The sequence below is a fragment of the Echeneis naucrates genome, chromosome 24, assembly GCF_900963305.1.
Source record: "Echeneis naucrates chromosome 24, fEcheNa1.1, whole genome shotgun sequence".
Lineage (NCBI taxonomy): Eukaryota > Metazoa > Chordata > Actinopteri > Carangiformes > Echeneidae > Echeneis > Echeneis naucrates.
Window position 1 is genome coordinate 5,125,503 of NC_042534.1, and position 14,274 is coordinate 5,139,776.

The 14,274-nt window shown below is 39.6% G+C and overlaps 1 protein-coding gene across 3 annotated transcripts in view; it reads right to left on the minus strand.

The window, feature by feature from the left end:
- Positions 1–9,951: 9,951 nt before the first annotated feature.
- The window catches only part of stxbp5a (syntaxin binding protein 5a (tomosyn)), a 73,313-nt gene continuing 68,990 nt past the window's right edge, over positions 9,952–14,274 (minus strand). For all 3 annotated transcript variants that reach the window (XM_029496167.1, XM_029496166.1, XM_029496168.1), the window contains 4 exons: positions 13,724–13,889; positions 13,489–13,600; positions 13,179–13,399; positions 9,952–12,703 (listed from right to left, as the gene is read on the minus strand). In XM_029496167.1, coding sequence (XP_029352027.1) covers positions 12,662–12,703; positions 13,179–13,399; positions 13,489–13,600; positions 13,724–13,889 — 541 coding nt within the window. In that variant the 3' untranslated portion in view covers positions 9,952–12,661. The remainder of the gene's footprint in view (positions 12,704–13,178; positions 13,400–13,488; positions 13,601–13,723; positions 13,890–14,274) is intronic.

The window sequence follows — 14,274 nt, forward strand, 5'->3', positions numbered from 1 at the left end:
TTTGTACAAAGGGGGGGCCCTTAACACAGAAAAGACAGAAATGAGAATAAATGTGCATTTCATGGGTGGGAAAATGCAACTACAGTAATTTTAAAGATTTCAGCAAATGTCAGCATGCCCATGTTTTATTGTTTGGGGAAAAAAAAACAAAACAAAACCATTTCTCATTTACTCAAAGATGTACAAAGCAATAAATGAAAACCATTCATTACTTCTAGAACAACCTGTCAACCTAAAGCAGCCATTTATTCTAAGTAGTTTCACTGCCAATATTGCTTTATGTAGCAAGTCAATCGGAAATGTATTCTTTATATTGCAAATTTTAAATATCCAACCCTTGAAAAGGGTTAAGGTTATTGGAAATAGGGAAGAGCTGTACCAGTAGAAGCTTTTTTATTATGAAAGTAAAAGTAGAGCAAACATTAACTCTCAGTGAAGCCTTTCACCATTGATGTCATTTCACATGTCGACACTTGTGTTTCAGTTCCCTTCCGCCTACCTCACTAATGGCTTCAGCTTCAACAAGTGTTGGTTTGCCTGGAGTGAAAGATGTGCTTGTGATGCTTGAAATTCTCTGACAGTAATTTAGCAGGGAGATAGGGGTTTGGCAACTGTGTGAAAGCAATTCTTTGTTCACAACAAGACTGAAAGGTACATCACAAGTATCTTCTGTTAAAGCAATCTGTGTTGACATGGGATTACGCCTACCAAGCATCTCTAGTCCCTTGGTCTCATCTGTTCTGTCCTTTTGTATATTTAATGGTCAATGCATTTAAAACTTTAAGGTAACATGTTATTAAGTCAGATATTGAACTCCATTTTCGTTTCTCAAGTCAAATTGTGAGCTTCTGATGGTAGGATTAGAAAAACTCTGCTGAAGAACAGACTAGAGGCTCTCTGCTGTTGGAAATCTGATCCTGCCCTTTCCATGAATAGCAGTGGATCGGTAGCTCACTATGGCTCGTCCCTGCTTTCTCTCTGAGTTAGTGCTGAGGAAAGCACACAGGCTCTTCACTGCCCTATACCCACTGGGGATGAAGTTTTAGTCTGAGTCAAGAGCCCATGCAGACACACACACACACACACACACACACACACACTCTAGAGATGCCGTTTAGAGTAACATAGCTATTCATTACCAGACACATTGATGCTTTTGGGATTTGTGTGCATTTATGTGTCAGCAGCCTGAATGTCCACAGGCAAATCTGGCTGGAGTGATTGAAGTGCTTTGTCCTTTAAAAAAAAAAAAAAAAAAAATTCCCCTGTGGCACTTAAGTGTGGTCACCATGTCAGCAGATCAGCCAAAAATAGCACGTCAATGGCAAAAGGAGAAAACTGCCCCAGTGTGATGATAAGGTTGTCATCCCAACCAAGTAACACAACCACCCCAATTATTGTCTGCCCAAACATGGACAAAGATCCTCTATTGACCAGAAGGTAAGTAACTGCTGAATAAGAACTTTGCTACATTCACAGCACATGTATACACATATCATTTACAACAATTTGATATTTGGATTTCTTAAAATCAGATGGGATAATTTAAAATTTTTATATAAGCAACACACTTTATTACTTTAAAAGACTAAAATACAAAGTTGGCCCTTCGAAAGCATTCATTGGATGCTGGTTGGAGATGTGATTAAATACAGAAAATGAATAAAATATTCCTAAAAATCTTGGGCACGCTGAAGTGGCATTTACAGATCAGAGTCATTAAAACTGAAATTTCATCCTACAAGATTTAACGTTAGTTTTTCCAAACTCTACTCATTCATTAGTGTGTAGATTTTTATTTATTTATTTTTTTTTAATAAAAACATGACAGCCTAATAAGTTTTTACTCAGGATCAACCCCACTGGGTCCAAAGAATGTCTATAGAGAAATTATGATATTCACTTGCAGCCAAGGGATGCATAATCACAGATTGTGATTGGCAATCATAATGGCACTATGATGGGCGTATTTATCAACAAATATAAAAGCAATCTTTACAATAAGTGTTGACCATTGCTCTACTTAGTTACATGTTCATTCCCAGTACATCTGTTCATGAAATGGCCAGCCCTAAAAAGTGATCAAAAGTTAGAGTGCAGGATGACATCCATCCCCATGAGCCTGCAAGCACTGGAACGTCTTTAGATATCTGCCCTTTCATACCGTCGCACATTACACTGTAGCTGCAAGTCAAGCAAAGTGCTAATTAACATGCTTCTCCAGGGCGAAAACTTAAGAGAAGCTTATGACTGACCAACATTGTAACATAAACTCTCAAGGAGAAAAAAAAAAAAAAAAAAAATCCATCCCTGCGGCAGTATTCAATTTTCCTTGCTGACATCCACCATTCAAATCCCCTTTCCCAATCACACAGTTGCCATGGAAACAGCAGCAGCTGCCAGGCAGTCATTTAAAAAAATTCCAAGATGCAGCACCCGAATCTGGAATTCTGGAGGGGGGAAATATCCTCCACTGAAGATGCACGGGGCTGAAACAGTAGGAAAATACACAGCAAAACAAATACTTATTTTATCATCTGAAGCGACAGAGAAAAATTTAATGAAGAGGAATGCCCAAGTGTCTTTACATGGTGGTTTTTGTTTTATGAAGCACTTTCATCCTCTCAGGAAATTTTGTTCCTGTTGTTGCTCAGAGCTAGCCAAAGATGGGCCTTGTGTTTCAAACAATCTAGCTTTTACATTTGACATCAAATGCTTTTGTAAAAACAATTTCGTCATCACCCACACTCAGGTGAGTTAGCCTAATAAGTATGTTGATGAAACCGTTCAAAAGATCTGCATTTTATATGGAATTCACATGACACTAAAATAGATGGTAAGCCACAGTAAGTATTTTTACCGATGTTTCAAGCTCACTTGGCAATTACCAAGGCTCTCTAGGAATATTAAAAGTAGATCAGTAGATTTCCCACACCTGCTTTGCTCCCTTGTGTCACTCAGACTGCCACATGTCCTGAAGGCCAGCAAATGTCTTCAGTTAACTCCCCTGTACTGGGTATTATCAAAGCAGCAGGGCCACCAGTGAATCAGCCTGCCTCTCTCAAATTTTTATCCTGTGGAGCATGAAACATTAATGACCTGCCTGCAAGAGAACGCTTCAAGGTAAAAACAGCTAGAGAAACGCTAATGGTACACAATCATTTGTGAGATGCAAGACTTGTGCCAAAGTGTCAGCAATGTTGCTTTTAAGCTTGTGTCTGTTGAAGAGACACTGGTTGGTTTTGCAAACAGCTATGTTACCTCTAAGACCCAGCTAGCACAGGGGGAATAAAAAGTTTATTTGACAAATCCATGCCAATTTGTCAAGCAAATTATCTGGTTGTGTCACTGCCACCTCAAGACCACACCTCCAGATAGACAAGCGTGTCGCCACAGTACAGTGAGGGAACGAGTCATACTGCTCCAAATTATTGCTTACATTATACTACCAAAGAAAAGCAAAGGCAGCACTAATTGCAGCGCTTCCTAACCTCAAATACCACAGTTTGCCCAAACAGCAAGTTACCATCCAGATTTGGAACAGCCCGTCCTTGGGCAGACAAATTAGGACAATGAATGGGTTCCCTCCCTCTTGGTGATTGGCTTTTTGATAAAAAGGGCAGTCCAGCAAGAATAGGAAAATGTCTATTTTTAACAAATCCTACTATGCCATAATTATCCAAGAACATTTGACATACCTGGACACCTAATGCGAGTTAATTAAATGTGTCTCACTGAGAAGAAAAATGCTTCTGAAAATTGCCATCAAGTCAATAAATACTGATAAATTGCTATATGATGATATGCATCTTCCAGGATTCGTGCATCATTAAGGGTGCAGACAAAGGCTCCTAAATCCCCCATTGTTCCCCGATGGAAAATTCCAAGCATTTACAGTTGGTGCAGATGATTGCTGTTTCTAAGAGAAATGATAAATTCTCCCTTACTATGACAGGGCATCTGTGTGGTCTAGATCGTGATCATGGGTATTTATTACTCCCACAAGAGCCCTTGGACTGAACCTTTGGATTATGGGTCTCCCGGGAATGTGAACAAATATTTGAAGGGGGCCTTGGAATTTGTTCCACCAAAAACCTCTGTGGATAAAACACATTTAATCATTCTTTACACAAAATGGTACTCAGTGGTAAAGTAGGAGCTGCTGTTCAGCAACAAACATACCACATGCTAACCTAGGTAATATGGACGGTCTCCTGTTGCTACAACGGAAATATCAACAGATACCTTGCTGACATTGTTAATTATTGATGAGGTCTTACAACTAGATTGGATCGCCTGGTATGATCAAATATACATTAAAGCAGACATGACAGCTATGAGAAGTTTGTTATGGTAACCAGGCCACATCAAAGTGATTGCCAGATGTTCCAGCGTGGCTGAGATTGTACCTGTGAGTGTTTTTTACCCAAGTGCCCATCAGTGTGAGAAGATTTTAAAAGCATACTGGATGCTCTATGGAGCGTGTTCCTCTGCTTATTAATCCACATCAAATCATAACACAACATTACGGTAGTAATTAAAAGGAAGGAGCAAAAAATTAATTACATTCATGATTACAAAGAAACTTTACAAACTCCCTTGAATGCTGTTAACGTTGATGACGGTACAATATCAGTGCACTCAAATTATCTTGTGCTAGCTGCCATGGCACTGCAGCTTCTTTCAAACCAGCCATTAAAGTTTCATTCTTTTTATGCTAAAACACAGCAGGCCGTGCATATTGAAACGGTCCCTCTCCAGACTTTCCTAAACAGCATTCAATATTTTGACATGTAAACATTCAAAGCTTTTACAAACAAATCAAATTCCGGTACAGATTGGCATAAATAACAGGTGAGCCCCCCCGCCAAAATCAGAAATCTCATCTTCTTGTGGTGTCCAAGTTATCCAGCACTGAATTAATTTTGACAGAAAAGGCCAGGAGGAGGCAAATTATAAACAGACCTTATTTTAAGTAATAAGGATCCGTTATTGTAGAATTGAGTATCACAACTATATGCAAATGCTCAGCAAGACTGTAAATGTTGTCATGTTGTAGCATGTTTTTTTAACACCATGTAAGCTGTCATTTTTGAAATTACAGAGGGCAAGATATGACAGGAAGGCAGGAACAAGTTTTCCCATCCCTTAGTCACATCCCTGAGTGATTAAACTCCACTTCAGTCCCTGTTGTAATTACACACACACACACACACACACAATGTGTTTATTAGTGCTGTGGCATTTCAAAACCACATATTACAGCAAAATGAAATTGGTTGCGCAGGCAGAGGGTTTGGAAAGCAGCCATTTTGCTTTGGTATGCATTCTATGACATCGTGTTTCACATGCATGGTCATCCCAGCTACACTAAAACTCTAAACATGGGGACATTTCATTTGACCTCATTTTCTACAGTGAGGTCTAAAAGCACAGCTAAAGCAATCTCTTTTCACAAATGCAGCCAGAGCATATGACTGACCAGAGGCCAGCAGGTCACAGCTCCATCACTGAGCCTTCAAAACAGACTGTTCACTCTACCAGGGAGCAAAGAACTGAGCTAGAGCCATTTTTAAATTATAAGGTCAGATTCTCAACCACACCCATGTCTGTTTTAGACACCCCTTCTCTCCCCATTCACATGAAGAGAGAGCGATCAAGAGCGAGAGAGAGAGCGCACAAGATAAAACTAGCATAAAGATGATCTTCTACTCATTTCCAAAACAGATGTTTCCCAGCTTGACAGATTGGAGCAAATGATCCATTGAACACATTTCCCTGTTATGTACGGGTTATATGTTAACAGGGTACAATTAAACCAAACAGAAACATATGTATTTAAATGAGCCTCAACAAAAAGCTCAGGTTCTGCCTCTTTATGAGAGCAAGGGATGCTATTGCAGCAGAAGCTCTCAAAAAAAAAAAAATTGAGATGTAAGGACTGTGATGCATATTTTTCCCCTGACAGAGCAAGAGATGAAACAGTATCCAAAGGCATCTTTTACTGGTACAGTTGTTTTCCTTATTTGCGTGTATAAACAAAGAGCCAAACATGAAGTCATTGTCTTGCCCTCATTCCTTCTAAGCACGGTCACAGTTGGTTGTCTCATTTCCAAACGTGATTCTCCCTTCTAATTAAAAATAGGTTAACAGTCATGATCCTCAATTCAAAAATAGAAATCAAAACACAGCATCATATCAAATGACAGTTTCATACTGTCTGTCTTTACCTTGTTGAACTATGTAGACTAAGTTGAGATTGTCAACCAGTCCTAAAAATCAGAAACTTTCTTGAAGTGCAAGCACGCATTCTGTAATTGCATATTAACACGGCCTTTGACAAATAAAATGTAGGAGACCACAGTATGTTTTAATGAAAACGCTGATGAGCAATCTTGGCAGTCAGATGCAGTTATGATAAAAATAGCAAAAGAAGGTGACAGAGAAAGCCTTTTCTTTGGACTGGCAGTCCCTGAAGCCGAACAGCATGAGAAATGCTTGTGTGCGACAAAAAAAATAAACATGTTCAATTCTGCAATTTTCCCGAATGTTGCAGGGAAGCTCTTAAATGTCTGGGCTATGTGCCAGATAATGTGTGTAGATTCCTATGAAAAAAAAAAAAAAAAAAAAAAAAAAAACACACACACACACTCACAACACACAATGCCAATGTCCTCCTACAATACAAACTCAACAACCAGCCATTTCTGCTCTATGCAAGTCAGCTGCAATAGAGCACAACATTCAATACGGCAATTTTCCCCCAAAGCCTTCAACAAGGAGGCACAAAAGCATGAAGTTGTAGTCAAAAAATTACCAAGTAAAAAGAAACAAACAAAGCAGCAACTACATGGATACCACAACAGAGGAAAGTACCACAACTTTGTAACACAAAGAGCTGATGCTTACCTCAGTTTGGCGAGGACAGCATTTCTTCAGCAGGCCAACTTCTTCTTCTTCTCTAAGATAGTCCTTTAAAATCACAACCCCCCCACAAAACAAAAAAAACACAGCATCTAAAGGGCCTTTCCAGCGGCAGCCATTTTAACTCGGGCTTTCAGGTGTAACTAATTGGGATGACGACGTTTCAGCCGAAATTAATGCTGTCGAAGCGTCTGCGATGAAAAGAGTGTTATCCAACAGTTCTTCCAAAAATAAAGACTGTTGACAGGCCAATTAGCTCATGGCTGTTTACAACAAGCGCCCCCCCCCCCCCAAAAAAAAAAAAAAAATCAGTTTTCACCGCAGGTGTGTGTAATCAAGCGGCCCGGGACAAAAAAAGGTGCGTTGGATTTAAGCCTCGGCTTGTCGAGTTGGTGAAGTGCGAAGTTGTCTGTCTGAGCCTGTTCTCCATTTGTTAGTCATATAAACAGATGTTTCAGTGACTCAAAAAGGCCCCTATTGAAAGTTTCATTTTGTGCTCTGACACAAAATGTGATGTGTGAATTATATGAGGATATCTGTGCGCCCTGCAGTTGAGTCATTTGATTTAAGGAGTGGCCCAGCTATGAATTTGGTGTCCCAGATAAAAGCAGTTCTTTCGTTTGCTGTTCATCTTTATTCAATTTATCTATGGAGGGAATCAATATAAGAAACAAAATACCAAAGGCTTCAAACTCAACGACTGCAAATACAATGCTTTCTTAAAATGGCTGATGCCTGGCTTTTGATTTTATGCACAGGAAATATTGAATAATAAATTTTAGAGGACAGATTCAAGTGTCATTATCGGTAAACATCAGGTAAAACACGTAGTTTCATAAATTTTGTGTCCATGTTTTATTGCTGAATGTAGTTGTAACTGAAAGAGAAATTTAATTGAGCTAAAATAGTCAGGGTCATCTCATCCGGCTCATGTCAGCTGTAGGTGTTGTCCTGGTCAGGTCAGCCATGTTTCCTGTCACCAAGACAACAGCCGCACTGACGTGTCATTTCCCCGGCAGCGTGCTGAACTCTGGATATCTGTGTGTTTCGTCTGTGTGCCAACAAGGTCATACTTCAAACAGGATACATCAACAAACATTTCTCTCCAGTGACCTTCATCTGTTCAGTCAAAATGAGTAAAAGTCAACCACCTAACCGCTGCCTGTTTTCTTCTCCCACTCTTTCAATGGCTGACACTTCAGCCTCTCCAAGTTTATCTTTGCTTTTTAAAAAAGAAAAACGAAAAAGCACATGCACTACTTCCAATAAAATGACACCGCTGTGCCTGATAGTTTTGTTTACGTAAAGGAGGACTGATAAATTACAAGGTCATAACCCTCTTTCATTGTATAGGAAGAGGGAGTGCAAGAGGAGAAGGAGAGTCATAACTATTTCCTGTATATACAGACTAGAGTACTTAGTCTGTGTATTTTCATATCTATTTTTCTTGAATTTGAGTTTTACACGTGCATCTGGCAAGTTCAAATAATCAAACACATGTGGACATGGAAAAGGATGAGGACGGGTGTTATTACAGGAAGGCACTACTCTTCTTTGCCCAATTTGTCCACAGATCAGATAAGTAGCTGTCAGTTTGACAGACAGTCTGGCCCTGCAAAGATGATCAGCTTATGGTCTTATAATGTATCTGCTTTTAGTTGGATTGATCACAAAAACAGATACAGCCAAGGCATTCAGTTACAATCTGTTTGCTCCCAGCAGGGATGCATTGGCTTATAAATCAATGTTAAACTAAAAAAGCCATTCCCCCTCTTCAGATAAACGCTTGGATTTTATGTCTTAACTGATCATTTCACACCAAATTCCACGTACAAGTCACCGGGAATGAGTCACAACATGGAGTCAGGAAGCATTAAGCGTAATGTGTGGTTACAGTCTGTGAATCTCTCCACAGGAAACCGTGCAGCCAAGCTGGAAGCCTCTGCTTTCATCAGCAAATGATCCTCACCAAACTTCTCTGTAAATACAACAGCGGGTGAATTTCCTGACCTCAATCGACAACTGCAGCTCAGATTCAAGGAGTCTACTCCTCATAATAGTGATCTATTGTAAGGACGTTAAGTAGGAAAATACTAGAGAGCGCCCCACAGTATAACATAATTACTGTGTTTCTAACGGCACACACATAATCAGTGTCACTTAATGGTACTTTGCTTCTGTAACAAGGTGACCTTCAATACCTCCCCTATGCTGCTCTAAGATGAGGGGCAACGCAGCCTACGTAGACTATATAAACTCAGAAAGCTGTTAAAGTTACATTACACCTAAAGCTGAAAAACCGATTTGATTTCACAACCAAATTCAGTGACCTATTTACCAACATAAATACCAATTTCTATTTTATCCATTTACCTGGTTAGATAACTACAGAGGATTCAAATGGGAGTAGAGTTACAGCTCTTATGTTGACCATGCTGCATGTTTCATCTGCTCAGCCTAAATAAACAGATGTTACTGTGTGTGTCTGCTGCCATCTAGTGTAAATCTGTAAACATGGCAAGTTCTCAATCGTCAGCTGTTACATCTGGTATTCAATTTTAATTTGTATAATGCCAATCCACAACATACATACCTACAATATGTCAATGTTTTAGTACTGTAACCTCAATGATACAAAGCAGAAATACACGTTTTTCTTTTTTGTGAATGCGGGAATGTTGTTTTTACCTTTATGTCGTTTTTCAAAAAGATGCTTAAGGACAAAATTACATTTTCCACTTTTATTTCCATTGCACAGTAATCTCTATCTACAGAATTTCTAAATTTTTGTGGCAGCAGATAAAGTCATAAACATCCATGTGAAAGTTGCATAAAACTGTACAAGAAAATTGGCTACAATGAGAAAAATACTGCAACCCACTGATAACTGTTGAATCCAGGACAGAAGATGGCATATGGCAGATCGACAGGACTCCCTCTTTTTGTTTGAGTGTGTGGTCTGTATTGGGTAACAATACTGCATACTGTGTTGTATGGATGAGAAACAAATCACTCAAAGATAAAAAACAAACAAACAAAAAAAAACATAAAACATGTATGACATAAAAAAAAAAAAAAACCCAACAAAAACAAACAACCCCACACACAAAACATATAACAGTTAGGTTGGAGGGAACGACATCAAAGTGGTTTTCCAGGATGACCTCTAGATATAGTTTCCTGATTTTTTTTTCTTTGTCTTCTTCAACATGGGGGGAAAGACAGGGCTACCTACCAATGTCCACTCTACGCTGCTTACTAAACACAGAAGGCCGGATCTGTAGCTGTGGAACCAGCGGAGTCACTGGAAGACTCGCTGAAGGAGGAAGGATGTCGGCGGACAGAGATTAGAGAGTTGAAGTATGTGTACAAAGTCTGAACATGCAGCTGTTAAATTAAACCAGAATTCAGAGGCCATCCTTTAATGCTGACTGCACTATTGTTATCTTTTTCTCATTATTAGTGGCTTTAGTTAGTGTAACAGAGACTCGACTGGACACAGACTGCTGACCGGTGAGAGATCGGGACATCACCACTAATTATTAAAACAATCAAAACATAATCTCTTTTAAATTATACCACATAATTTACATGAACACACCCTAACACAAAGAGACAGACATTAGTACAGACACACACATTCACACAGATGCGCACACACAGATGAATACCATAAATACTGTTGTGTCTGAGCTGTAGTGGAATGGTTCAGGTTTTTTTTTGTTTTAAGGGAACAAATTTATCAACCAACAGTTAGGCCACTTTAAACATTATTCGTCCAAATGTTACATTTACATATTGTGGTACAATATAACTATAAATGGCTGAGTTCCATTGCAACTTGCTCCATTTCTTAAACCCTGAAAGATGATGAAAATGCTAATATTTTTAATGGTGTCTGCACTCCATGGGTGAAGCCACGTGGAATCACACATTTTACAGAATAGCTTCTGGTGTCAAGACTCATGGAGAGACGAGCCAAATGATAATGCGATGGAAAAGCTAAAGCAACTCTTTGGCGTCAGAAAAAATATGGCCTCTCTCCTCTTACGTTGCGTGAGCAACCTTGACATTTACTTTCCAGTTGGTCTTAGATTGTCAAACTATTTACTTATATACAAATAAAGGTTAAAAGCCTGATAGACAGAGAGATACACCACATTTGAGCTTTACGGCAAACATGGATATAGAAACAAGATATTAATGATGGTGAAAGTTTGGGATACTAAACACAATTGTCTCTTGCACCTTAATAAATAAATATTAACAATCACACAGACCACTTTCTCATATACTGTAGGTAATTTTCAGCAAAATACAGAAAAACTTTTTTAACTTTTAAAGGATAACGCATCCAAGTTTTTACTATCCTGCATAAATAGATACACATAAACAGGATTTCTCCTCATGTGTATGCAATCACCATACTGATGTGTACTGCAGAGTTTGGAAACCAACAAATCTGGCTTGACTATTTGTGTATCTTATATTGAGGAGATCAGCATTTGTACAGTCACACATGAACCGAAGCCAAACTTTGGCAGCTTATGACAGTGGAGGGTGAGGGAGGCAGTTAACATCAGTTCAGGTAAGTGAAGTGAAATCATCAAACACTGAATGGAAATCGTTCATACACACTTGTCATGTCATCAATAAATGATATATGCCTTTTATATCCTTGCCCTCCTTTTAGATTCCAGCCCTTTTACATAAGTAAATTAATTTGAGTTGTTAGACAAAAGCCACAAAAACATTTTTTTCAACAAATCAAATATCATCCACTTTCACAACAATAGAAAAATAAGAGATTTTCCAATAATGCAGACAGAGGAAAAAAAGACAAGAAATAACAAAGAGTAATGGCAAGAAAATAGAAATTAATACACTCATACACACGCAGGCACGCACGCACACACACACACACACACACACACACACACACACACTGTTGGTAATGATATGAAAGTCTGTAAGATACAGAGGAGAGTCTAGAGGTTGAGCAAGATGACGAGATATCCAGTGTACATCAGAATTAGTCGGTTTTATCCCTGTCACTCTCTGCATAGAGGAGGCGTCTGTCACTGCCGGAGCACTTCCTGTGGATCGCCAACGCTGCCTCCTTCAGCCTTCCCACCCAACTTTCATCTCCTCCATGAGTTATCCTTTTCTTTTGCACTTGTCACTCAGAAGTTGATACAGCGTTGCACATTTATTAGATTTATGTATATATGACGTATTTTGATTCTTTTCCCTTCTTTTTACATTTAAAGAATTTTTTTGTAGTCTTTGTTTCTTCATTAGGTATGTCTTTTTTTTTCAAACGTGTACATGGGTTTGAATTCTGCCCACAGGGGGGCTCCGAGCGAGAAAAACCGTAAAGGACCATTTTGGCAAATGAGAATGAAGAATCTCCAGGAACGTGAGCCAAACGGCTACCTCGGAAGAGAGGCCGAACAGAGATGAACTAACAGACAAGAACATAAAAAAGACACCATTTATTTGCTTCCTCTTAGGTTGTCCTTCTCCCCAGTCTACCCCTCAGTTCCACCTTAAGACTGAGGTAAGAACAGTATTCAACATTGTGCTAGGGAAGAAAATCCCAAGTTTCTCAGTGAAGAAGGCGTGGAGGGATGGACGAATGGATGGACCGACAGGTGGCCGGGGTCACGGTGAGTCCAATGATCCAATGGAAGGTGAAAGCCTTGTCCATGGAGCTCTGCTCCTCCCCCACCACTGATCAGAACTGGTACCATTTTTTGTCTTTGCACTTCAACATCATCTGAAAACAGAAGAAACTGTTAATGCAAGAATAAGTATCAAGACGAACTGCTGCACTGAAGCTACATTCAGGATTCCTGTGATTAGTACATTATACATTACATAATACATTATTCTGCCCAGTGAAGTTCATTTTATGTGTCATAAAATGATGAGTGCTCAGTCAAAATATAAACATTATATGGAAACGTAGAGTTCATGTTTCATTCCTGAAAAGAACATGTGTGAAATAGTGTGTTATTTCCCTTCCTGTGGAATTTGCAAAGATGCATACTGCTCCCTAGTTGGTCGATTGTGCAATGACTAATATTACTGAAAAATTACTGCCATGTTGCATATTTTTCTTAAAGGAACTGTTCCCAAAATTTCTCTCGGTTAGGCATTGCGCAGACGCAAATGTTGAAGAAAGTACGGTGGCATTGATGCTGCACAAGTGGTTTACCGCATAAACAGGAAGAGCTGGTTGTCTCCATTACCTCATGGGCATGTTTGGAAAAGGAATCTGCGCTGGCCATCATGGCAGCCGTCCTCTCCTCCAGCTCACCCAGTTTCTGGCCTCTTTCATCAAGTGCTATTCGGGCACGTGCCAAATCTCCAACTACACCAGAGGCTGCTCCCTTCATGCCCTCTATGCCACCCGGGCCTGGGATGTGTTGGGCCAGGCTTCGAGATGCCTTTCCAGCCGTTATCTCCCCAACTGAAGGAAGGGACAAAGAAGAGAAAAACATGAAGAGGGTTGTGAATGAGACTTTGCATCAAGAATGGAAAGAACCAGGTCTGGCTTACACAGCTCCTCTCTGTCCAGAGACTGTGCTCCTCCTCCAAAGAGACCTTTGAAGAACCCTCTGTTCGGAGCCTCCGGTGTCTCCACTGGTGTGAAAAGTTCACCCAGCATCTCCTGAAACCAGCAGCAAATATATTTTATATGTTTATGTCAATTATCTTTAATATGAATAGTTTTCTCATGCTTCTCGGAACATTTTCCATTTCATCCACATAAATGTGTGAGGCGTTTACTGACTTGCAGGTTTTCACAGATGTCCTGGCTGTAAGTGATCCTCTGGACCTCAGTGGGTGAGCAGAGGTACATGGCCTGACCTAGATTGGTGAAACAAAACGTCCTGGCTATCCGCATGTCTGTCAAAGGCAGGTAGTTTACGTCCATCAGCGGTCTCAACCCTGGCAAACTAGACAGGAGAGACAAAAACTATTACCATGTCAATATCACTACCCTTTCACACCATTTCTAAAATATTTCAGTCCACTGAAACAGTAATGACGTTATTAATGGTCAGGAAAACGCAGCACAAACACAAACACAGTAGAGCATGTGCTATTACACATCGATCCCTCTCCCCTTCACTTTCCTGTCACATACCCGCTGCAGCTATCATGATAAACAACTTGAGCAAACAAAAGTGAGGAGTGTTGTGGAGGCAACATTTATTTCTGCCATTTAAAAGTTCTGACAATCCTTCGTCCTGAAGATATTTTATATCTAACTGGAGCTTTAAACATTTGAAACAATGACATATAGCACTGTGCATTTCATCATCACCTTATACTAAAGCT